The sequence below is a fragment of the Carassius auratus genome, unplaced genomic scaffold, assembly GCF_003368295.1.
Source record: "Carassius auratus strain Wakin unplaced genomic scaffold, ASM336829v1 scaf_tig00013485, whole genome shotgun sequence".
NCBI lineage: Eukaryota > Metazoa > Chordata > Actinopteri > Cypriniformes > Cyprinidae > Carassius > Carassius auratus.
This window is the reverse complement of record NW_020524401.1, coordinates 1,844-27,612: the sequence shown is the minus strand read 5'-3', so window position 1 is coordinate 27,612 and position 25,769 is coordinate 1,844. Positions and strand designations below refer to the sequence as shown.

General features: G+C 36.9%; 2 protein-coding genes across 3 annotated transcripts; one reads left to right on the top strand and one right to left on the bottom strand.

Annotated features, from left to right (window-relative positions):
* Positions 1-1,442: 1,442 nt before the first annotated feature.
* Positions 1,443-11,372, top strand: LOC113074033 (transmembrane protease serine 3-like). The gene is made up of 13 exons (XM_026246745.1): positions 1,443-1,997; positions 2,856-3,138; positions 3,349-3,471; positions 3,816-3,935; positions 4,132-4,255; positions 4,517-4,645; positions 6,468-6,514; positions 6,720-6,885; positions 9,111-9,280; positions 9,425-9,520; positions 9,679-9,806; positions 9,913-10,062; positions 10,833-11,372. The coding sequence occupies exons 1-13, from the start codon at positions 1,929-1,931 to the stop codon at positions 10,854-10,856; spliced, it is 1,629 nt and encodes a 542-aa protein (XP_026102530.1). The 5' UTR covers positions 1,443-1,928; the 3' UTR covers positions 10,857-11,372.
* Positions 11,373-14,056: 2,684 nt separating this feature from the next.
* LOC113074032 (homeobox protein PKNOX1-like) lies at positions 14,057-24,022 on the bottom strand. 2 transcript variants are annotated; one of them, XM_026246742.1, is made up of 11 exons: positions 23,926-24,022; positions 22,285-22,397; positions 21,424-21,542; positions 21,166-21,337; positions 19,838-20,008; positions 19,649-19,763; positions 19,453-19,550; positions 19,175-19,303; positions 17,725-17,801; positions 17,479-17,642; positions 14,057-14,848 (listed from the first exon to the last, which is right to left on the bottom strand). In XM_026246742.1, the coding sequence occupies exons 2-11, from the start codon at positions 22,333-22,335 to the stop codon at positions 14,643-14,645; spliced, it is 1,302 nt and encodes a 433-aa protein (XP_026102527.1). In that variant the 5' UTR covers positions 22,336-22,397; positions 23,926-24,022; the 3' UTR covers positions 14,057-14,642. The 2 variants fall into 2 exon arrangements, with proteins under 2 accessions (XP_026102527.1, XP_026102528.1); XM_026246743.1 differs by lacking the exon at positions 23,926-24,022 and adding an exon at positions 22,999-23,534.
* Positions 24,023-25,769: the final 1,747 nt, after the last annotated feature.

Here is a 25,769-nt window from a genome sequence, read left to right as displayed (position 1 = left end):
TAGTTAGTTTTTGACTGATCATGGTGTTGTTTCTGTCAGTCTATGCTCAGTCAAACGCATCTGAGATTATCCAGCAGTCGTGACTGCGCACGAGAGAGGGAGGAACGGATTATAACTGCGCAAAAATCGGTCCCTTTAACACACAAACATGTGAATCATCACTGCAACAGATCCCACTTCACCCGTTACACTCGATGAGACAGTTGACTCATGAACAGCTGCTTAAATAAAAGCGTTGCGTCATGGAACGCCAGAGTCTTTAGCGTCATCTGCTGGTGAGAACGCGACGGTACCAGAATCACTGGAAGTTCTGATGCATCTCAGAAACACATCGATCGACATCACGGCGTAAGAAAGACACCAGGACACCAGATACAGCTCTCAGATCATGCTGGAAAACTAACAAGGGTTCTCGGTATTAGACTGATGCAATGACACCCGTTAACTGTGTCACCCACATAATGAACAACCTGAATAAATCCAATCTCATTTTATCATTTGTCATTTGATGACCAAAAAAAGAAAAGAAAAGAAAAATACAATTTAAATCATCAAGCTTCCAAACATTTATTGATGTATGTATTTATTTGAGATGAAGAGATTTCTGCAAACATATAGGTTTCTTGTAACAATATAATGGCTTTCTACACTGAACAATGGTTTTTATTTGGTGGATATTTATTACTGCTTATTTTACTATGTTATACATTAATACATTATAACAAAAACATTTTTTTGTCTTCAAAAATGTCAGTCTTCTAACAAGATGTTTTTCTTTTATTACAATCTACAAACGTACATTTTTTTTTTACTTTTACTTATTTAATTTATTTAGTTTTGTTTTGCATCTATATAGAAAATGTACAATAGTATTGCTTTTAAAATATTTCAAAAACATTTTTTTATATGTGAACATATAGATGATTTTACTTTGCTTTGAATCGTGTTTTAATGTATTTTATTTTTATATAGAATAGAAAATACATTGAGAAACTCTTTGATATGAACAAAATTGTGTAGAAAATGAACAAAATTGTGAGTTTTTCACCATTCTCTGATCGCCTAGGTATATTTTACTTTAAGCACACACAAAATAAATAAATACATTTTCAAAAATATTTGTTATCATATTTATCATGTTTTTAATAAAACTTTTTTTTTTTACTAATTATATTACTTATCTATCAACTCAAGTGTTCTTAATGAATATCATCTTGGGTATTTTCCGTTCCTTATTTAATTCTTTTAAGAATTTCAGTCTTTTACTTTTTTCTTTACTAGTCCACCCATGTTTTTTATTTTTTTATTTTTTTACTTTACTTCCTATAAGAATATCAAAACTAATTTTCAGAAGCTAAACATTTATGTTCACAATAAAAGTTGTTCCTGAAATTGGTTTGAATCTATATATATCAACCACAAGGTCCTTGATGAATATAATCATGGGCTCTGGAGGTTCAGTTAAGGAACAGCCTAAAGACTGATGACCTTTTGGTGCTTGGCACTCCTAGTCTGACCTTTGAGTGTAACCAGACCTCAGAAGCTGAGTCTGTCCAACATTACCTGATCCACAGCTGTAGTGATACGACAAAACACTGCTGCACACCTGCTCAGGTGTCACTCAGGTGTGGCGGAGAAAGAGAGAGAGAGAGGAATAAGAGATGAAGTCACTCAGAAGGACAGATCTGTAGCGCTATAGTTAGACACCTTCAAATTATCCCCTTCATTTCTCAACTTCTCAAAAGCTAATTTCACAGGCAGTTACTTGGATTTGGACTAGCTGAGAAGTAATTCATTCTTCATTTTTTCTAACAAGGATTAAACCGACTGAAGGCCTTGGATTCCCAGTATCACTTTTTCACTTCCTAAGTGGATCGGTGTCCCTGTCATCCAAGATGAAGTGAAGATGAGAGGACGAGAGCAGAGTCATGGCTTCTTCACAGACAGCAGGAGAGACGGAGCGGCCCGTTTCACAGGGAGGAAGCCGACAGGAGAGGGTAAGAGAGCATGAGCAGCAGTATTTCATCTCACTGTGTCTGCAGGTGTCCTTGTGTCTCAGACACTTTTAAATGATATAAAGGTTGACAAGGTGAGTCTATCTGAGCAGCTCTCACACATCCTCTGCTGACACGCTTTCCATGCACTCGCTTTTTTGTCATTAAACAATGAATACATTTGCATGTACAACTTGGTACTTAAGACTTTTAACAAAACTTGTTCTTTTAATTGCTGAATTTTTTTTCATTCTTTTTTTTTATCATCACCAAAACATCATTATCCCCCCCCCCCCATAAATATACACTACCGGTCAAAAGTTTGGAATAATTAAGATTTCTAATGTTTTGAAAGGAGTCTCTTATTCCATTTATTTATTTAAATACAATTTATTCATGTGATGGCAGAGATTAATTTTATTTCTTCAGTGTCACATGATCACATGACTGGAAACAGTTGTGTTGCTTAATATTTTATAGAAATTCTATTTCAAATAAACACTGTTCTTTTTGAGTTTTGTGTTTATCAAAGAATAAGTAGAGCCATTTTCATATTATGATAATACAATTAAATTTTTTTTAAAAAGATAAAAGATCTAAAAGATCACTGAAGACTGGAGGAATGGTGCTGAAAACTCACATCATTTGTCATCACATTAATAAATTTAAATGTAAAACATGCATATTAAAATAAAAACCTGTTATTTTCATATTTTCTAATAATATTACTGTTTCACCATATTTTTTTATCAAATAAATTCACACTTGGTGAACATAGATGACTTCTTTCAAAATAATAATATACATTCTTTGGGATGATTTAAGTGTCTGATATTTGTGATTGTTCTCGCACGTGCTCAGGATGCGGTGGAGGAGGGCACTGAATCTGGTGCTCTGGAGTTAGTCTCCATCACAGAAGAGGACCTTCCTGTAGTTGAGACTCCCACCACATTCAATGTGAGCTCCTTCAGCAGTGATAACAGCCATTCCAGTCACTTCTACGACCCAGACACGCAGGACCCTCACGTCCCTGTTGAGCTGCCCACCGTGGCGTCCGCTCCACTGCCTGTGTATAAAGCCCATAACCTTCAGATCCCACCCAGCCCAGGTGTGCCCGTCATCAAGGTCCAGCCCTTCTTGCACGGTAAGCAGGCTTCTCACTTTCTTGGTGTCTCACAGTGTGTAGCTACAATCTAAAATGGCTTCAGCGTGTGCTTTACACGGCCAGTTACACAGGGGTTAGAGGACAGACACTTAAGGTGCTAACAGTGATCTAATCAGTCTTCCTCCGCTGGCTGCTCTGGCCTTTAGCAGACTGATTTGATTCAGCCGTCTCTCTCTCTCTCTCTCTCAGGAGAAAGACTGTCAGACTTGAAGTCTTTGTGTTGGCCGTATGTGCCTCGCAGATTGCTGGCTCTGCTCATCATCTTGGGATTGCTAATTGTCTTGATTCTGGTGCTAGGAATAGGTTTGGGAGGTGAGTCTGTGTATTTGTTTGTTTGTTTCTAATATGGGAGCAAAACTGTCCTCCAGAGGTTATTTAAAGTTAACCAAACCTGCCTTTAGGGACACAGAAATAATTTAAATTAAAAGTTAAAATAAATAGAAAAAATGGTATTAGCTTAGTAACAGACAAGAGAAGTCGAAAGCAATTCACGTTAGACGTGTGAAGGTACGTAAGTGTCCTCCTTTTTAAATGAAACTCATCCTGAGCAGTGGGAACGGTAAATGTTTAATGAGCTCCACCCTGCTCTATAACGACAGTGTGTGTGTGTGTGTGTGTGTGTGACACCATCATGCATTCAACCTCTTGTTCTCCAGTGGGTCTGAAGAGTTGCTCAGGAAAGTTCCGCTGTTTGTCGTCGGTTCAGTGTATCAGCAGAAATGCTGTGTGTGATGGAGTCGAGGACTGTGGAGATGGAGAAGACGAGCTCAGCTGTGGTGGGTTGATCCTATCCTTCTCTTCTTGACCTTCAAATCAACATAAACCATATACATTGACTCTATTTATTGTTTCAGTACACATTTCTGTTGATCCATACACAATTATTCCAAAGAAAAAATTATATACCACCAACTTTGACCCCATGAGCAAATCTTCCACAAGATGACCCTAAGCTCTCAGTGTCTCTCTCAGTGCGTGTGAGTGGCAGGAGCTCTGTGCTGCAGGTGTTCAGTAGGGGCTCGTGGAGGACTGTGTGCTCTGAAGGCTGGGGTTCTCACCTGGGCTCTGTAGCCTGCAGACAACTGGGATACAACAGGTACATGATACAATGTTAAATAATTTGCATGGCATTTTTGGTGTACAAATGAGCACAAATGTAGTGTAGTTTTCAAAGAGTTCTGCTATTTACAGTATCAGCCGTCAGTGGGACAGCTCTCAGTAACTTCAGATCCTTGGTTTGCAATTTTTCTCTTCGTCTCCACTGACAAACATTGGAGCTGGAATTATTATCTCGCATGTCTGCTATTTAAGGAAATTTATTTTGACTAATGATTGCTCTTTTGTTGTCTGATTGTAGCTTTGTGAGCACTACTGATGTTCCCGTCTCCTCCATTGAAGCAGTGTTTCAGAATAATCTAGTGGCTCTTAATATCAACCAAACAGGCCTTCAAGACAACTTCAAGATCCAAAACTCTTCACACCTCAGGTAAACCTTCTTTTGGGACAGTCGTGGGCTAATGGTTAGAGACTTGTAACCCAAAGGTTGCGGGTCGAGTCTCGGTTCTGGCAGGGATTGTAGGTGGGGGGAGTGAATGACCAGTGCTCAATACCACAACTGAGGTGAGACCCACTGAACCCCAAACTGCTCCCCGAACTGATCTAGGGTGTTCACAGTGCGTGTGCGTCACTATTCACTGCTGTGCACTTGTATGAATTAAATTCAGAGCACAAATTCCAAGTATGGGACACTATACTTGGCCACACTTATACTTCTGCTTGCAAAAGAAACCACATGCACCCTTCCAAAATGTAAAAAATTTAGTTTTCACGACTCCAGGCAAAACTAAATGGTCACACATATTGGTCAGAATAATGAAACATTACGAGAATAAGAAATAAAATGCAAATGTTCATTTTGAATTAGACAAAATTAAATGATCTGCAGTGAATGGGTGAATGGGTGCCATCATTCACAAGTAATTGTCATGATTCCAGTCCATCAGTTAAAGTCTAGTGAAGTAACAAGCTGTGTGTTTGAATTATAAAAAATCCACCAAGATTTATTTTTAACTTAAATCCTTTGCTTCCAAACAAAATACGTCTCCTTTACCCATATTTAATGTTTTCTCCAGTGGAAATGTGATCTTGTCTGAATCAGAAATGAAATATGCACAGACCATGTATGAATTACAAGTGAAAACAGTCTAAAACAGTTCTAAACAAATATGTCTGTGGATGTTAATGTGAGAGGACAGCGGGGGATACTTTTACACTGGATTTAGTGTTATGGATTATGGACGTATTTTGGTCATAAAGTTCAAATGCCTTAAAATGCATTTGTTTCTTATAAACAGGTTTTTGCTTGACCAGCCATTAATTTATAGACTGGAATTATTGTTTGTGGATTATTGTGATGTTTTTATAAGCTGTTCTAATGACTCTAATTCTGGCGGCACCCATTCACTGCAAGGATTTGTTGATTAGCAAGTGATTTAAAGCTAAATTTCTCTAAACCTGTTCCAATGAAGAAACAAACTCTTCTATATCTTCAATAGCCTGAGGCTGAGTAACTTTTCTCGAAAAAACATTATTTTTGGTTAGCTATTCCTTTAAGTGATTTGAATCAGAACCATCCAGCCAGTGTCAGAGTCATTACTAAGGAAATGACTCCCTTACTGAACTGAGTCATTTTTCATTAATGTCCAATTCAAAATTATGTTTTAATTAACATGAATGTAATCTAAAAAGAAGAATCAACTGCTATTGACAGCACTTGTGGCTTAGCTTAAAAAATGAGCATAACAATCACTCTTTTCTCAGATCTAAATCAAATTGACTCAAGCCTGAGGAAGAGTTGTTCAGGCCAAAGACTGTCAAATAAGATCAGTCCAGTGACTGACACACGGCATGGCAGATTGTTCAATACTGACTCCAAACAATCTGAAGTACAGTACTTCTGTAGATCTGCTGATGTTCACAAATGTCTTTAGTTCCTGATAAAGCAGTCAGGACCGCCTCTGAGTCTCAAAGCTGAAAGATCTCTATAGCCTTCAGATGTATGAACACCTGAACGGCCTTTTTCGGCAGCTGAGAAGAGGTTTTGAGCAGATTCTTTAAAAAAGCCATCTTGGAAAAAGCTAATCAATCATGTCAGTGTGGAGTACACTGAAATTAAATGAGACAGAGTTGATTTGCTTTTTTAATACAAAGGTAAATGGAAGCATAGAAATGAATGAAAGCACAGTTAACTGTGTGTAGTTCAGACAGAGAGAAAGATAGCACTAAAAGTGTATTTTCTATTATTCCAGAAAAACTCAGTGCACTTCTGGTGTAGTAACTGCAGTCAAGTGTATAGGTGAGTGTTTGATGATATTGTTTTGACTTCTTCTTTTTTTCCTACCTCTCTTCTCAAAGGCTGCATTTATTTGATAAAAAAAATACAGTGAACATGAATAAATTCTTTTGCAATTTTATAATAGAATTGTATCTATTTTCCTGTAATGCAAAACGTAATTTTGGTGACATTTGCACTCAGATCCAGTTTGTGTGTTGTGGTGTAGAGTGTGGCTCCAGGCCAGCCGTCCGCAGTCGTATTGTGGGAGGGAACGTGTCGAGGTCTGGGCTGGTCCCGTGGCAGGTCAGCCTGCATTACCAAAACCAGCATCTGTGTGGAGGATCAGTCATCAGTGAGCGCTGGATTCTCACTGCTGCGCACTGTGTGTACGGGTGAGTATCAAGTCAGGTCCGAGCTGGTTCTGTGCTGGTCCAGACTGGTTTAAAGGGGGGGTGAAATGCTATTTCATGCATACTGAGTTTTTTACACTGTTAAAGAGTTGGATTCCCATACTAAACATGGACAAGTTTCCAAAATTAAGTTGTACATTTGAAGGAGTATTTTTGTTCCCAAAATACTCCTTCCGGTTTGTCACAAGTTTCGGAAAGTTTTTTTCGAGTATGGCTCTGTGTGACGTTAGATGGAGCGGAATTTCCTTATATGGGTCCTAAGGGCACTTCTGCCGGAAGAGCGCGCGCTCCTGTATAGCAGAGCACTGAGAGCACAACAGACTTCACTGATCAGAGCGAGAGCGTCGCAAAAAGTCACAAAAGGAGTGTGTTTTTGGTTGCCAGGGCAAGACAACCCTGCACAGATTACCAAAGAAAAAACAGCATTAAGGGACCAGTGGATGGAGTTTATTTTTACAGAGCATCAACGGAGTTGTGCAAGTGTTTTTGTTTGTTCCCTGCATTTCGAAGATGCTTGTTTTCCAAACAAGGCCCAGTTTGAAGACGGATTTGCGTATTGTTTATTTCTTACGGATAATGCAATCCCAACGAAAAAGGGTCACGATCGTGTGTTGGAACCACAGGCGGTGAGTAAAACTGCTTAAAATATCTCTGCCTCCTTGTTAGTGCGTCCAGCTCCCCTGCTGGAGACCCGGGTTCGAGCCCCGCTCGGAGCGAGTCGTTGCTGCTGCTGCTCTCGTTCAGTTTCAGCCTTCACAGCTGTAATAGCTTCCAAACGCTCTCAACGTAAAAGCCTACTGGCGCTCGTGATTCTTTAGCTCCGCCCACACGTCACGCCTCCAGCCGGTCGTGTTTTTCCGGGAAAAATTGGTACAGACTATCTTTCTCTTATGAATATAATAAAACTAAAGACTTTTTGGAGTTATGAAGGATGCAGTACTACTCTATAGGTACTCAAGATTAACAGGATATTGAGTGAAAACGAGCATTTCACCCCCCCTTTAACGTGATCTGGTGTTGGTATAGACTTGTTTGTACTACTTCTGTGCTGGTCCAGATGGGTTTATATTGGTCTGGTGCTGGTTCAGATTGGTTTATAATGGGTCTGTAATGGTCGAGACTGGTTAATGATGGTCTGGTGCTGGTCCAGACTGGTTTACAATGGTCTGGTACTGGTCAAAACTGTTTTATGCTAGTCAGATGCTAGTCCAGACTGGTTTATAAAGGTCTGGTTCTGGTCTAGACTGGTTTATGCTGGTTCTGTGCTGGTCCAGACTGGTTTAAGGTGATCTGGTGTTGGTATAGACTGGTTTGTACTACTTCTGTGCTGGTCCAGATGGGTTTATATTGGTCTGGTGCTGGTTCAGATTGGTTTATAATGGGTATGTGATGGTCGAGACTGGTTAATGATGGTCAGATGCTAGTCCAGACTGGTTTATAAAGGTCTGGTTCTGGTCCAGACAGGTTTATGCTGGTTCTGTGCTGGTCCAGACTGGTTTATGCTGGTCCAGATTGTTTTATGCTATTTCGATGGTAGTCCAGACTTGTCTATATTGGTTCTTTGATGGTCCAGACTGGTTTATAATGTTCTGACACTGGTCCAGATTTTTTATGCTAATTAGATGCTGGTCCAGACTGGTTTATGTTGGTTCTGTGCTGGTCCAGACTGGTTTATGTTGATTTGATGCTGGTCCAGACAGGTTTATGTTGGTTCTGTGCTGGTCCAGACTGGTTTATGCTGGTCCAGATTGTTTTATGCTAGTTCGATGGTAGTCCAGACAGGTCTATATTGGTTCTTTGATGGTCCAGACTGGTTTATAATGTTCTGACACTGGTCCAGATTTTTTTATGCTAATTAGATGCTGGTCCAGACTGGTTTATGTTGGTTCTGTGCTGGTCCAGACTGGTTTATACTAGTTCTGCACTAGGACTGATGGTGATCAGGGCTAGTTTATACTGATTTTGTGTCCACTTATGTTGGTCCAGATTGGTTTACACTTATTCAATACTGGTTTAGACTCATGCTGGTTCTTAATGGTCCAGACTTATTTATCCTGATCTGGTACCAGTCCAAATTGGTTTATACGGGTTCTGTGCTGGTCCAGACTAGTTTATGTTGATCTGATATTGATCCATCTGAGTTTATACCAGCTCTAGCCTCGTCCAGATTCGTTTATGATGGTCCAGTAATTTGTGATTATTTCAAGGTTTGCTCAGCCAGTGTTATGGACCGTGCATGCTGGGATAACAGACCAGCCATTGGGTGGAACTGGAGGTCTCTCTGTGGAGAAAATCATCTACCATTCCAACTACAGGCCAGGAGGACTCAGCTACAACATAGCTCTAATAAAGCTTAAGCTACCTCTGTCTTTCAATGGTAAGATTTTGCTTCTCGTCACGGGCTGAACTTTTGTATATACAAAATATATATTGTACGGGCTGAAATTTGTATATACAGACATTTAAATGGGAATATAATCATAGCTTTACTACAATAAATCTCCTTTTTCTCTCTTTCCAGACCAAGTAGTACCCATCTGTTTGCCCAGTTATGGCGAGAGCTTTGAGGATGGACAGATGTGTTTGATCTCAGGCTGGGGAGCCACAGTGGATGGTGGTGAGTATAATAGAGAAAAAGTTGAATGGCTGGTATTTATTGTGTAAATGCGTGTATTAAACAAGTTTAAAAGCTTTTGGAGACATGTAGAACTATATTGCTTTCAACTGAGTGTATTTTTAAGTCAGTTCTTCAGAATACATGTGTGTGTCGCGCAGGAGAGGCCAGTTTGTCCCTACATACCGCTCAGGTCCCATTACTGTCCAGCAGAGACTGCCGCAGACGGGGTTTGACCTCCTGGAACATCTGTGCAGGATTCTCAGAGGGTGGTGCTGGAACATGTCAGGTACTGCATCTGAGTGTCATCACAATAAACTACAATAGCTGTTATTAAAGCAAGCACTCTGAAATGTATATGCACTTTAGTTTAACCCCTAGTCTCCTGTGTGTAGGGGGACAGCGGAGGGCCCCTAGCCTGTCAGGGGTCCGGATGGACATTGGTGGGGGCAGCCAGCTGGGCTGAGAGCTGTGGACAAGCAAACAAACCAGGAATTTACACCAGCATAAATGAAGCTCTCACATGGATTCAGCAACAAATGGAGGTATATATATATATATATATATATATATATATATATATATATATATATATATATATATATATATATATATATATATAAAATGTAGTTAAAAAAATAATAAAACATTTAAATAATTATTTAAAAATTAAAAAAATAACTATTAATGACATAAGTGTTATTCCAGATAGAAGAGACAAGAGATTTTTCAAGTAAAATTTTTTTTCTGCTGCCAAACCCAAACCATATTTTAATAATGACCAGACACACTAGTCATAGTTACCTAGGCCTCTGAGTAATTAAAGGAGCGTTGGCGGAGTGATATTGAGTTACAGGATGACAAGAGAACTTTATTCTCATTGGCTAGTTAACACTCTGATTTATATTTCATTAACTGTGTTGGGGCTGATGGATAACTGACAAAGCTCCTGCTTCTTGGGGTCTCTTTGACCTTTGAAAAGGTTTTTGGGACACTGGAGTCATCTATAGCGGCATGTGTTGTAAAAACACTGCATCTTCTCGACTATTCTGCATTCCACTGAACTGCAGAGCCAGCACAGAATTTGATATTAGCACAAGCTTTACATTTAGTTTTAATTTCATCAAAGACATTCAATATACATTTTTCACAATCCTATATTTACTCACATTAATATAACATTCAGCATTCAAAATGTAACCAACTGATAAATCGTCTGATAATGGTTTTTGAATACCTGCCTGTGTGCCTCAGCGGTTTTTCCTTCTGAAAATACAAATAATCGTTTTTTTTTTGTTTGTTTGTTTTTAATCAGAAAGAAGAGGATCAGCGTCGCTGAGCATCTCACAGTGGATGAGCTTCTATTTCAATGCATAACATCCAACATTATAAAGGAGAATATATCTAATATACCATTCATTCTAAAGTTTTCACTCTATAATTTCGAATACAATTCATGTCAGGAAAAACATTACTCTTTCTCAATATATTAACTAAGGGTTATAGGTCACTGAAGATCAAATGTGTTCCAAATGTTTATTTTTTTCTTAGGTATTTGGATTATAGAAATGTTATAGATATGGAATATAGATAGTCTTCATTAATTATTTTTTAACTCAGGACCCACTCAATTAAAAAAGTGAACATTGCAAAAATTGTAATTTAAGGGATATAAAGGCTAAATTAAGCTTTATATAATGTGGAGAGAGCAAATAAAAAAAAAACAGTATACAAAATATACGATTGAGATTATACTATGCATTCTCATGATAAAATATGATATTTCTTAAGAAAATTGTTAGGAAAAAAGTACAATTATCATCAATGGAAATTAAATGTACACTAAATTATAGAATGACCCATATATAAATAAATATATATATATATATATATATATATATATATATATATATATATATAAACATACACTTTATTTTACATATATTATACACACGTAATTTAAATATACACACGTAATTTACATATATTTGTTAACTTTATCTATTTATTGTTAATTATTCAATTGTTTATTTGTGCTAAATTATTTATCATTCATTTATCCAAACATATTTTTGTATGTAAGGCCAAATGTATCTGAGCTTAACATGTGATGCATTTATTATCTAGTTAGCATATAAAAATGATCTGTTTTGCTCCATCTGAATCTCTGTATTCTTGCTTTCACTTCCTTTGTGTTTGGGATTTAATATACAAAAAGTGTTCCAGAAAATACTAAATGCGAAACCAAAGAATCCAGAGAAAAAAGACCAACAATAATACTAAATAAAAGCCAGCGTTGTCCACTTTCCATGAACTACATTGCAATTTTACCCCGAGTCAAATGATTTATCTGTTTACCCACCAGACTGAGTGAAGGTTACACTAAAAATACTCTCTGGGTCCTGATAGGAATGCAGCTCATGATCTCTGATGTCTTACTACAGGATGCACAAATACAGTCACACACACACAACAGAGTGTCCTTCAGGTACAGTGCTCTTTATTACAAAACCAAGAGTGTGAAAGGCAAATCTGTGTTTGTGTGTGTGTGTGTTTGTATAAGAGAGAAGCGATTATAGATGCAAAGAGAAAAGTGCAGCGTTTAAACCTCCCCATGCTTAAGTTAACAGAGTTTCTCTTTTCGGGTTGGTCATCTGACCGATGGCATCACAAGACTACTGCTGCAAATGAAAAGCCGCTCAGTACAGACAGCCTACAGCACATACTGAACACATTAAATAAGCACAAAACAGGATATATGAGCTCAATCAAGTGACAGCCAAAAATGGAAGAATTTCAATCAAAATATATATTATATTGTCTCATTTGTAATCGAAATATACCATCAACAGCTCAACTGTACCAATCTCATTGGGTTTACACTGATAGATCTGTATTTCTATTGTGAGCATACGTTATGTTTCAAAAAATAATATTGTATGTTTCTTTAAAATAATAAATGAAAACACATGCAACCAACTGTTAAATACTGAAAACATTTGTTTTGTCCACTTTTTAAAAAAAAACATGTTTTCCTGCAAAAACTTTTTGAACTGTCCATAATAACGCAGAATAATAAAAAAAAAAATCTGTTATAAATGTTTGAGCTGAAGGGGTTTAACATCAATGATGAGTCCCTTTGCCAAAAAATAGCTATACATAAATACAAAGACTTGTTGATGTCCTTCTCTGTTTCACTTTGAGTTTTTGCAATATAATCATTAAAAAAAGCACATTTTCTTCTCGTACAACAATTACAGGCATTGAATTTCACAAACATTATCACAACCTTGCAATTATTTCATTATTAGACACGGTATTCATGCCGATTGCACAGGAAGTGACATCAGATATGTATGGAAGCTTAGGCTATTTTTCTTTTTATTCCACCGAGGAATTATAAAAGGAAATTGTGACTCTTTAACCTTATAATTCTAACTTTAACTTACAACTTTTCTCTCAAAATTAGTTTATATCTCAAACTTCAATTCAGACATTTGTTCTCACAATTCTGCTCTTTTTGCTCCGAATTGCGAGAAATCTGAATTAAGAGTCTGAATTGTGAGATATAAACTATTTGTAATTTATATAATAATTGAAGAATTGAGAGATATAGACTCAGAATTGCCAAAAAAAAAAAAAACTGAATTGAGAGATATAAAATTAGAACTGCGATATATAAACTCACAATTCCGCGAGAAAAATCATAAACGTGAATCAGATCTGAGAGACAATAACCCGGAATTGCTAGGTTTAAACTCAGAATTGCGAGAAAAAAATACAGAATTTGAAAAAAACAAATAATAATCATAATTGCGAGATATAAACTTGCAAATGTAGGATATAAATGGCCAATTCTGAGGAAAGAAAATCTGAATTTCAAGATATAAATTAAGAATTACAAGAAAAAATTCTGAATTGTCAGATATAAACTCAGAATTGCAAGATATCAATTGCAAAGTGTGAGAAAAAAGTCTGAATTGTCAGATATGAACTTAGAATTACGAAATAAAAATTGCAGTGTGAGAAAAAAAATCTCAATTAATAGATTCTCAATAAATTTAGAATTACAAGAAAAAAATCTGAATTGTCAGATATAAACTCAGAATTGCAAGATGTAAACTTGCAAATGCAAATTATAAACAGAAAATACTGAGGAAAAAAATCTTAATTACAAGAAAAAAATCTGAATTGCAAGATAAATTTAGAATTAAAAGAAAAAATTAGAATTGCAAGATATAAATTTAGAATTACAAGAAAGAATCTAAACTGCATGATATAAACTCTAGATTTATGACATATAAGCTCAAAATCCTTTGAAAAATAGTATAAAAAATTTAAGTTAAAGTCGCAATAACCTTTTAAATTTTATTTTATTTTGTAGCAGAAATAAGCTTCCATAAATATGACAGCATCTCACATTGTGGCATTAGAAATGTAAAAACATAAGGCTTCAGAGTCTATGCCTCCAGCGGATAGTCATTTTTTGTACTTTGTACTAAGTAGTTACCACAATCCCTCCAAAACAGGGTGAGCACGTTAAAAGTGTTTGTTTTTGTCTTTTTCATACATAAATACTCCTTACAAAACATAGCAAACCAGAGCAAAACAAACAAATGGAGAAAACAAACAAATTGGCACCGGTCACTTGTGACAGTGTACTATAAAAATAGTTCCTTCTTTTTTCCTGGTGCCTGATTAAAGCAAACACAGGCATGCAAGAGACCAAATCCCAGACCATGAGGATAAGTACAACTGAATCATCCAGCATCAACATCTTTCTTTTTTACTTTCCTTCCTTTTAGCTCTTTCAAAATGTGCTTTGAACACTTTCTTTAAAGTTTACAGTATCATACAAAAAGTGCACTCGGCTAACTGATGCGTGCGTTCCGCCGTGAGAGAGACTTGTGCTTGTGTCTTCAGTTTGACCTGTGTGTTTGGGTTGTTTCGGTGTGTGTGTGTGGCTTTAAGCCCTTTCTCTGTGCTTCAGACGAGCTGTTTGACAGCTTGAGGACGTTCTGTGACCTTCAACATGTCAGCCGAGGTGTTTGTGTGGATGTCACTTTCTTCAAATGTCTCTCTCTACACTGTGTGTGTGTGTGTGTGTGGGTGTCGTTCAGTCCTACTACAGCGAGTCGCTGGTCTCCAGGCCCAGCCTGGTCATGTCGGAGTGGGAAGGATCATTGTCCTCGTCCTCTTCATCCTCTTCGTCCTCCTCCTCCTCCTCCTCGCTGTGACCTCCCATCATGACCTGCTGCATGGCCAGCGTAGCTCCATCTGATGAGAGCGTCTGGAGGCCGTCCTCACCCACACCGACTGTTACCATAGTACCTGAGTATGACAAACACAACGCTTCGAATCTGGAGAAAACTGATAAACATAGGTAATTCTATTACAACACTTAATCATTATCATCACAATCGCGATTAATCGCATCCAAAATGAAAGTTTATGAATACGTAAAATATGTGTGTATATTATGTAAATATAAATACACACACGTGCATGTATATATTTAAGAAAACATGTTATGTTTATATATTAAATACATTCATATAAAATGTCAAATTAATATAAACATATACATGTAAATTAATGTATATATTTTCAAAATATATACTGTATATGAGTGTATTTATATATACATAATAAATATAAACATATACTATGTAAACAAAAACTTTAATTTTAGAGGAGAGAAAGAGCGAGGATCAATATCGGTGTTGCATTTTCTAGATGGAGAGAGCTTCGCGACAAACTTCAACTAGAAAGAGATGCCGATCCCGCTTGTGTTTTACTCGACAGGTGAGTTGTTTTGATTCGTATCTTTACAGAAAACGTATGCTATTATAACGATCAACCAGATTAGTATTATAGGGCAAACACACCAAACATGGAGCATCGCGTCTCTAGACCCACGCGAGGACGCATCTGATCCATAGTCTGATCGCGTCTTTGCATTGATTTTGTATGTAATCTACTCACGCAAATCGTTGAACTCGCGTTTGCGAGTGTATATATTTGTTGAACAAGTGGTAATCGTTTTCATTTCATCTGACTAAACAGTAATCAATTAATCTGATAATTTACTGTCAAACTATATTTGCTGTATTGTTGGGAAGAAGACAACAAATCCCATCATTGCACGCTCCTTCTTACCGTCATCAAACCATGCGATTGTTATTGTTTTGGTAGTGTGCCCTCTAGTGGCAGGTCCTACAACCTGTACCTTTGATCAGTTTTAACAAACAAAAACAACATTAATTCAGCCTTTAAGAATTTTGTTTCTTAGCTTATATATAGATAGATAATGTGTTAATAGTTAAATGTTAATAGTTTTTTTTTATATTTTACTAAATTCAGTCTCTACAGCAGGGGTGGGGAACGTTGATCCTGGAGGGCCACTGTCCTACAGAGTTTAGCTCCAACCCTGAAAAAAAAAACCTACCTGTATCCTGAAGACCTTGATTAGCTTGTTCAGGTCTGTTTGATTAGGGTTGGAGGTAAACTCTGCAGGGACACAGGCCCTCCAGGATCAACCCCTGCTCTACAGATCTGGATTTTGTCAATTAAACTTGTTAGAAGCATTATTATTACTAATTCAATGAATCGAAAAATAAATAAATAAATAAAATTATTAACTGAAGATAAATACTAAATTCATATATGTATATTATATTCAATTAAAATGTTTTTTTTACCTAAAGCAACATTACAAATTCAATTATTATTCAGCTGAATTAAGAAATTACTCTTCCATAAATGTCGTAACATATTTATGTATTCAATTATAAATTAACCAGATAACTAAAATGATTTTTAAACAAGAATGATTAAATTAAGACACAAAATTATTATTACATACAAATAATTCCAAAAATAATAGATTATGCATCCATAATTTATTTTCATATTTTATATTTCTACATTTCTACATGACAAAATTGTTTTGTTAAAATTAGGGCTGTCAAATGATTCAAATTTTTAATCAAATTAATCAGAATTTTCAGTGGATTAATCATGATTAATCACTATTTGCAACTACACCTGAATCCTAACCATTTTTTTTTCTGAAATGCGTACCAAAAGATAAATAACAGGACACAGATACATAATTTTCATGTATTGATTCATCAATATGTGGTTCTTTTTTTCTGAATTTCAAAAGTTTAACATTTACTTAGATCAAATTTACCTGAGCACTATATCAAACCATGCCATTTAACTACTGATAGTGTAAGAGTTTTAGGTGAACCAGTGGTTAAATATAGCCACATATCTATGAAATTATGCATAGAGAAACTCGAAAGAATGAACTCAGAAACACAAACATGCGCCACAATCACATAAGCAGCACTCTGGGCACTCTTGTTTTTGGGAGGTGTATTTGTATTTGAGAGTAAATGGGGTAAAACCTTAAGCTTCTTCTGTGTTTTCGTCGCGGCGCTCGCTGCTGTTTTTTACTATCTTGAGAATTCAGAGATCGACGAGACTTTCCTAACCTGAATAATTTGTCACACTGCGCATGCGTGAAATGCGTTAAAAAATTTGACGTAATTAACGACAAACAACTAATTAACGCCGTTATAGCGCTATTTTTGACAGCCCTAGTTAAAATATTATTTTACTACTACTAATACTATTTTGGTTATTTCTAATAATAACCAACTAAAGAAATGTTCAAGAATTTCTTTTTTTCTTCATTATGACGTCAAAACAAGTTTTATTGTATACCCTCCTACAAGATCAAAATGAATTTGACTTAAATTAAAAATATACTAATCATAAAAGAGGTATATACAAGTCATTCTGTGTCTAAATTGCTTTTCAATGTATTTTGGCAAGCATTACATTATCAGAGCAACCATACAGCAGTGTGCTATAACCCAGGCAGAACACCACAGAAACCACACAGCAATGCCCTGGCAATCATCCTATCAAACTAAACTCATGGGTCGTACCGTCTTCCATGGTGACCTGTTGCTGGGACACAGAGGAGGCGAGGGAGTTGGGCCAGAAGCGCTGCAGGGGGCGTGTTTGGGGGGTCTTCTTTTTGCTCTTGGGTGTGTCCGAGGAGCTGGCGTCCAGCATGGGCTGAAGGATCCGTCGGCGTGCATTAATAAACCTGCAGACATCGAGTCAGTCAGAGGCGATCCAGACGACTACACTGACCAGCATACAGTATGAATCAACGTCTGATAACTCACCAGTTGTTAACCTGTAGCAGGGTGAGGTTGGTCTGCAGGGCGATCTGTTTCTTCTCATCTTCTGTAGGGTAAGGGTGCTGGCAGGGGACAGAAATTATTCTCTCTATAGGTTAGTGTCTCTATATGTTAACTGTGTCTTTTTCCGCTTCATTTGAACAATGTGTCTCTGTGGGCCGATCGTCTAAACAGACGCCTGACAGAAAACCTCCAGCAATCAGCTCTCTCTCCAGACGCTTCGTCACATGAGCAGAAGCTATTTGTGAGAGTGAAAATGCTTCTGGAGCCAGTCTTCAACACATACCAGCTCACTTAATTCATCAATACATTTCTGTTTACATTTCTTAATTCATCTAGACATCAATTCATTTATCTCAGAGTAGCTCTGTGGTCTGATAAGAAGTAGTTTTTCATTTTATTTCAGCACTACAACTTAAATCGTTTTCAATTAAATTTAGATATGAAATAAAGATTATTCAATGAAAATACTTAAAATATTTACAAAGAACAAAAGATTTTACAGTTAAAAAATCTGTATCTTTTTTGCATCATAGGAAAGTTTTGTTTAATATGGACTGCTGGTTGAAAGTTTAGGGTCAGTATTTTTAAAAAGTATTTTTATATATATATATATATATATATATATATATATATATATATATATATATATATATATATATATATATATATATATATTATATATATATAATACTTAACCAAAGTGACAATTGAAAGGTTTTTTTTTTTTTTTTTATAAATGTTTTGATATTCTGGATCCTGAAAAAAATATTTTTTTAATGATAATGACATGTTTCTTGAGCAGCAAATCAGTATATTAGAATGATTTCTGGAGGATCATGTGACACTGAAGACTGGAGTAATGATGCGGAAAATTCAGCTTTGCATCACAGGAATAAATTAAATTTTACAATATATTCAAACGGAAAACCTGTGTTTTAATTTGTAATAACATTTCACAATTTTAACTTTATTTTCTATTAAATACATATCACCTTAGAGCGCACAAGAGCCTTATTTCAAAAACATAAAAAAATCTTAGCAACTCAAAACTTAAATAGTAAAATACATCTATTATAAACCCACTTTAAATCTTTTTATTATTTGCCATTATAATCATTAATAATAAAATATAATAATTATTATTACTGATAACAGCAGACCAATCATATTATGACTTTACCATAAAATATTCCTATTATACATTACTTCTACTACCCCAATCCAGGTCCACTGTTAACTTATATCCTGCACATTTGAGATATTGGCTGAACTGTATTTTTCACTGAAGTGAACATGAAATGCAGTTTGTAACCCATTTATTTTCATTTTTTTTTTAAATGTAAGGCTGAGGTTTAAAGAATTAGAGGACTCTTTGTGATCAAACACTCTTTCAGTGAACACTATTAAACAGTGAAGGACAGAAAACACTTACACCGATGTGCTGGAAGAGCCAGGAACGCATGACATTGGTGGCGTGTTTGGGAAGGATGCCTCTCTTGGCCTTAGACGAATTGTCCTCCTGACTGAAAAAGTTTAGATCCTGGTTCAACTGCAGCTGAAGCTGTGGGAAATACAGACACGGCTGTCAGGAGTGTGTGTGTGTGTGTGTGTGTGTGTGTGTGTGTGTGTGTGTGTGTTTGCTAATGCATAACAGATGATGAAGATGTGCTGCTGAATATGAACGGAGCATGTCTGTTGGCGGCGTCTCACCTGTGAGTTCTGGATGCGTATTGTTCCAGGTGACAGCGTCTGTGTGACCACCTGCCCCTGTGGAGTAACAACTGTAACAGGCTGATACACCGTCCCACCTGGGTTTAAACAAACACACACACAGTCAATATACGATGAAATGAGAGAACGAGGAAGAAAACCGAATCAGAAAGCAGGAGGAACACACTCAACAAACCTGTGACCACCTGTGTGGGGTTTACGGCTGTGACAGTAACGTTGCCTTGCTGTAAAGCCGCCGCTGGCACCACAATACCTTGAGGACTCATGGCTCCAGAGAACGAGCTCGGCGGCTGTGAGGAGAACGTGTGCAGAGCGGGTTATTTCCCGAGCGGAGCTAACGGAGACAGGGTGTTTTGGAGAGTACCTGTGTGTGTGTTGGGGAGTAGGGACTTCCTGGCTCTCCGCTGAGCAGCGTCTCGCTGTTCATCTTGGTCTTGAGGCAGGCGATGTAGCGGCTGCAGAAATCTTTACACAGGTCATTCACCTTCTCCAGCTCCAGCAGGTGAATCCGTAACACCTGGATGGCCTTCACCATCTGAGAGCACAGTACAGTCATCATCTGAACTTACTGAGCGGTTACAGGCCTGCACGGGCATTCAGATGAATCCAGCCCACTGTATGCTGAATCCACTTCCTCACCAATCATGCAGATCTAGATGGATGCTCAAATGCATGTGTTCAAATTTTAATATTTATTATTATAATGTTTTAGATCCTCATGTTAGGTAGCTGATTAGGCAGCAACCTAACGCCGCTTCACCATTCAATATAAATACTGAAGTTATGGCTAATACAATAAGGATAATAAGCACAAAAAACCAAAACCAGTTGTTTTAGATGCAATGTAAAGCATAAAAATATAAGTTAATTGAGATTTTCTAAAGATTACATTGAAGTGTTGTTTAATTATTGGTGTTTCTAAAGTGGGTGTTAGAAAAAAAATAGCATGCACAGTTATAAATCCATATCAACTGATGCTGTTTCAATCTTTAATATTGACATATTATATATCATGCATTACTGAATGCACACTGCTGATCAAGTTTGGGGTCAGAATTTATTTTTATATTTTTTATTAAGAGTTATATTCAGCAATAGATAATTTATAATGTTACGGCTGGTACATTTACAAAAGATTACTTCGTCAAGTAAATTGTGTTTAATTAAATTACATAAATTATTACTTATTAGGTTAATATATTAGAATAAATTATTAACAAAGAACAAAGTTCTAAATTCTTTGTGTTTTATATTTTATATTTTACACTACTATACAAAAGGCTGGGATCAGTGAAATGGTTTTATTTCTGCGACAAATTAATTATTCCAGAAAGGATACATTAAATTGACCAGACTCTTTGTTAAAAGTATTTCTGTTTTTAAATAAATGCTGTAATTCCATTCATCAAAGGATTCCGGAAAACAAGTGTCATGCATACAAAAATATTAAGCAGCGACTGTTTTGAACACTGATAATAATAAACGTTTCTTGAGCAGCGATTCAGCATATCAAAATGATTTCTGAAGAATCGTGAGACACCGGAGACTGCAAATTCCAACATATATTCAACTAGAAAAAAAAATAATTTACATTGTGTTATTCTATCAAAAATGCAGTATTGATCTGCATGATTTGATACTTTTTTTTTTTTTTTTTACACTAGTGTTAACACTGAAAACCTAGATACTTACCAGATTGTCCAAATCGGGGTCCTCACTGAAGAAAGCCTTGCCTTCTTTCTCCTGGTTTCGCACGAAGTTCTCGATATCCACATCGAAGCTGGCCGAGGTCACGCACTCCGAGCTCTGAGTCGATTGCTCGCATTTCTCAAAGAGCAGCGCCAGCAGGGGGAACAAGGGGTGTCTGACCGTCAACAAACACATCATTTACACACCAAACACACAGTCAACCACGCTTCTTCAAAAACAAGACAAAAGAAAAGAAGCTACCTGTAAATGGCCGTCTTGTAGACCTCCATAGGAGTCTGTGGCTCAGACTGTGCAGAGCTGCTCTCCTCTTCCTCCAAACTCTCCTCCGCTTGTCCCGCCGTCTGCTCTCCCACTTGCATCTGCACGGGACAGAGAGGCCGAGAATGAAGATGTGTGAGGTATGTGGAAGTGAGCAGTGTCAGCTGGGATGTCTGAGAAACACAGCTCTCTGTCACAGACCCCGAGGGCTGACATGGGGTTTCAAAGCATCATTTCACACAAAGGGGCTTCTCTCTCAGTCCTTAGACTACTCCATCTTCTTCTGTCAGATTTAGAAAGCTTTCACAGATTTAACAGTGGTTTTTCACGTTAGTTTCAGACTATTTAGCAGAATAACAATGTGAATATAGAAATACCAGCACATTGAGGCAACTCAACATGCAAGATATGCAGATGTCTTGTGTAATAATCTATTTGGACATCAAAATATATACAGCAAGCCAAGAACCAACAGTTCTTTTGGTTTCTTTTCTCATACACACAGTTTTTTTCTTTGTACTTTATAGTTGGCACAGGCCCACATGATTGAGTGCATGTGACGGAGCGCAACAATAGTGTTGATTGAAAAGGGGGAAATGTTAAAAATATTTCACGACTGCTGGAAAATCTCGGGTTAGTCTCGAGTCTCTCTATCTCTCCATCCGATGCCGCAGAGATCAAACTGCCACAGAATTCACAAGACATCAATCTCAGATTGGGAGATGTCACACTTGCATGCTTATAAAACGTTTACTGAATTTTTTGTACAATATAAAGATGACCGATTGTTGCTTTTTTTAAAAGGGCAATTAAATACACTTTTATATCTTTGGCAACACAAACCTGTTCAGCCTCTTGGTAACCCTCCATGGACACCGATGGGGATGTCATCATAGTTACTGTTGCTGTGGACAACAGTTGAGCATCCTATAAAGCTGATCTTCAGCTCCACTGAACTGACACAGTAAAAAAAAAAGACAAAGATTCATGTTAAAAACTGCAAAACGGCTGCAGAAAAAAGAACACACACACACACATTTACTATATATATGCATATTTATTTATTTATTTCTGTTCATTTCATAACTTCGTTACTAACTCTTTACTTTTCTCTTTTTACTATTACCTTAAAATGTTTAACTTATTGTTATTATTATCATTAACTGTATTTTTCCAGTACACCAAGACAAACTCCTTCACCATGTATACCCACAGTACTTGGCAATACAGCTGATTCTGCTGCTGTATTGTATAAGGGTCATATAGTAGTTTATTTACATGCAAATATAGGTCAGGCCAATTAATCAATATTTAAAACTACTTGTCAAAATTATTTTTGTATTTGAACGTTAGAACCAACCGTGCACGCTTATGAAAATGACTTAATAACATTTTTTGTCGTGTTTTTATTTATTTATTATTAAATCATCACACAGTAAATAGTTTGTAAAATAACTGTTTAATTACACATTTCATTTTACACACACACACACACACACACACACATTTATATATATAATATATATATAAATCAACAATATACATGTAATGAATCACCTGGCTTGCTCTATAAACACCTGTATAGTTTAAAAACGCAAATCAGTTTCTATTGTATTTTCTTCTGCATGCGCTGCCGTGAATCAAAACTTTGTACTTCACATGTAAGTGAGAAAACGACGCATAAAGTCTTGTTTGATTTGATGCATTAACATTCATTTGCTTCAAAACTGAACTTATTCGCTAAACGTGACGAACATCTGCAGTGCTCTCTGCAAACGCGAATATAAATAGTAGCATCGCCGTGATGTAATCTGTACTGCAACATGACTTCAGTGAGCTTTGAATGGGCTTGGAACAACTGCAAATATCGACTTGCTTGTCAACCACTATATTCCCGTAATGTGGTTTTATATCTCCGTCATGGTTTATTTCTTTCTTCAGCCACAGATGACTGTATCTCATCCTCTCTATTACTGTAGGCGCCATGTTTGTAGACGGAGTCTCTGTTCAAACCCATTGCTTATTTGTTCAGATCTATACAGGGTTTTATTGAAACGTTAGACACCCACGAGAACCTTTGGCGAAATTATATACAATTAAACTGCATAACCTACGTCACATTGCAAAAACACAAACCGCCTTGACTTTTCGCTCACTTATTAAAAACATCGTCTCTGTCTCTTTAAATATAATAAAAGCCTGCCCATAATCGCCTATCAATCAATCTAAGGGACATCGGGCTCTCCCTCCCCACCAGCGCCGCCGCCATTCGCACTTCTACAAAAGATCATAAAAAAAGAGCTGGGCCTTGACTGCGAGTCGAGCCAGAAAATCTCCCGAAACCGCCGTCCAAACATCCGATTTCAGCCCAAAACCGTCCAGACCGCGCGCCTCCCACGGAAGCGCCGAGTGCTTCTTCAGCGCGCGGCCCAGATCGCTTGATTGATAGGGAGTCGGAAAAGAAGATTTTGAGTGACAGCTTACCTTCGTGCCAATCTTCGTCACAATGACAAGCGGCTGCAGCAATCGGGACCCGCTGCTCTTCCATGTCGTCACAGCGTAACGGCACGCAGGCAACTTTGCTCATGAATATTTATGAGGTGGGAGGAGACATTACGGTATAGAGGAAAAGCGCTCGCCCCCTGAGACTTCTGTCTGTAGGGGCAATGTTGCATGCATATTATTACAAAAGAGAGTTTTATACGGTACGGTTGATTTTTAAACGGTCATTCAGAGCGTTAAATAAAAGAAAATAAATAAAGCACAGTGTGAAAATGTTAAAGTTCCAACTACTTTATTTTTTGCTTTCCCTTTCTTGTTTTTTTTTTTTTTTTTTTTTTTTTTGTAAATTCAGCTATTTATAAACTGACGTAATTTAATGGCATGCTTCTTAGAGCTTTTCATTTTGAGCTGCTTTCATCCATATCAGTCTCTTAAAAAAAATTAATCTGAAATTTTATAATCAATCTAAATGCGCAACAAAATGGGGTGACTCAAACAGAGCAAAGGCAAAAATATATATAACCACCAGAGAACTTAAATTCTGGGAATTCAGTTAAGTCTCCACCCCCATAGAGTCTCTGGAGTTTGTTAAGCTCTTCACTGAAAGCTTTCTCATATTCTGGTCCAGCATCAGGGCCACCAGAGGCTCTATGGACAACACAGAGGTTTATTAAAAATATATGAGAAGTTTGATATATATATTGGAGTGCATGGTATGTTTTAATGTTATTTGATTTATGTAGTATATACTGGCTCTTTGTGGAATATTCCCTTATCTTCTCTAGAAAGAGTTTCTGTATTGGATCCAGCTGTGCTGCAGATGTGAGAGAAATCCCTGTTAGTTGTTACACATAAATATGCAGTTCTTAAATGTCAATATCAGCCAGAATGCTTTTACTATGTGCTTTGATAACAATTTTAACATCACAGTAAAAGTATTTGCATTATGAAAAGCAAAAAGCAAAAAGAAAAACAAACTGATCCATAATGAAGGATGTCAAGAGACAGACATCAGTCCACCCTCTTGTGGTAAAGATCAGAATAGCTTTGGAACTTTAAAACTGAGTATAACTAAAGTCGTTTTAGGGTTAGGCCTAACATGACAAGAAACAATCCATAAATACAAATTTAAGATTTATACATGAGTCTGTTGCACTATAAAAACGAATGCAAAGTAATTATGGAAGGTAAATGTATATCAACAATGAATTATGCATTTCTGAAAACTGCATAGAGCTTATGAATTTTAACTTTATGATAATTATAACATTTGCAACATCTTGGAGTAATGTCCCACAAATAACTGTAAACAGAAAATAGGGAGGGTGCATAAACAACAACAAAATATTCCTATTTTGTGTAAGATTTATGCAGGTATTGAATGTAGGAAGCGTGAAATGTACCCTCAGTTAACTCTTCAGTTGACTTTCCTCTAAAACCTTGGTTTGCACTAGAACTGTGTTCATTAGATTGATAGATCTTTAAGCATCACCAAACATTTCTGACATACTGTAGCATCCACAGCTTTACTTAGAGAGGCTGATGTGGTCTCAACAACAGGAAGATGCTTAGTTGATTGAGGTAAAGAGATGATGCTATAGACTTGAATGGCTTCTTCATGACAAACTTTGGTTTGGGTTGGAACTTCACCTGAGGCAACAGCCTTAGCTTCAGCACTGGAAATATCTAGTATGGAGTTAGCTGTACCATCTGTTAGATGCTCACTTGGCCAGAAGATGGTTTGTCTGCTTTGACATTTGAAGACAAGTGGAGCTAGAAAGTCTTTAAATTGAGTGGATTGAGGCTGTGAGGAGTTTACCAAATGA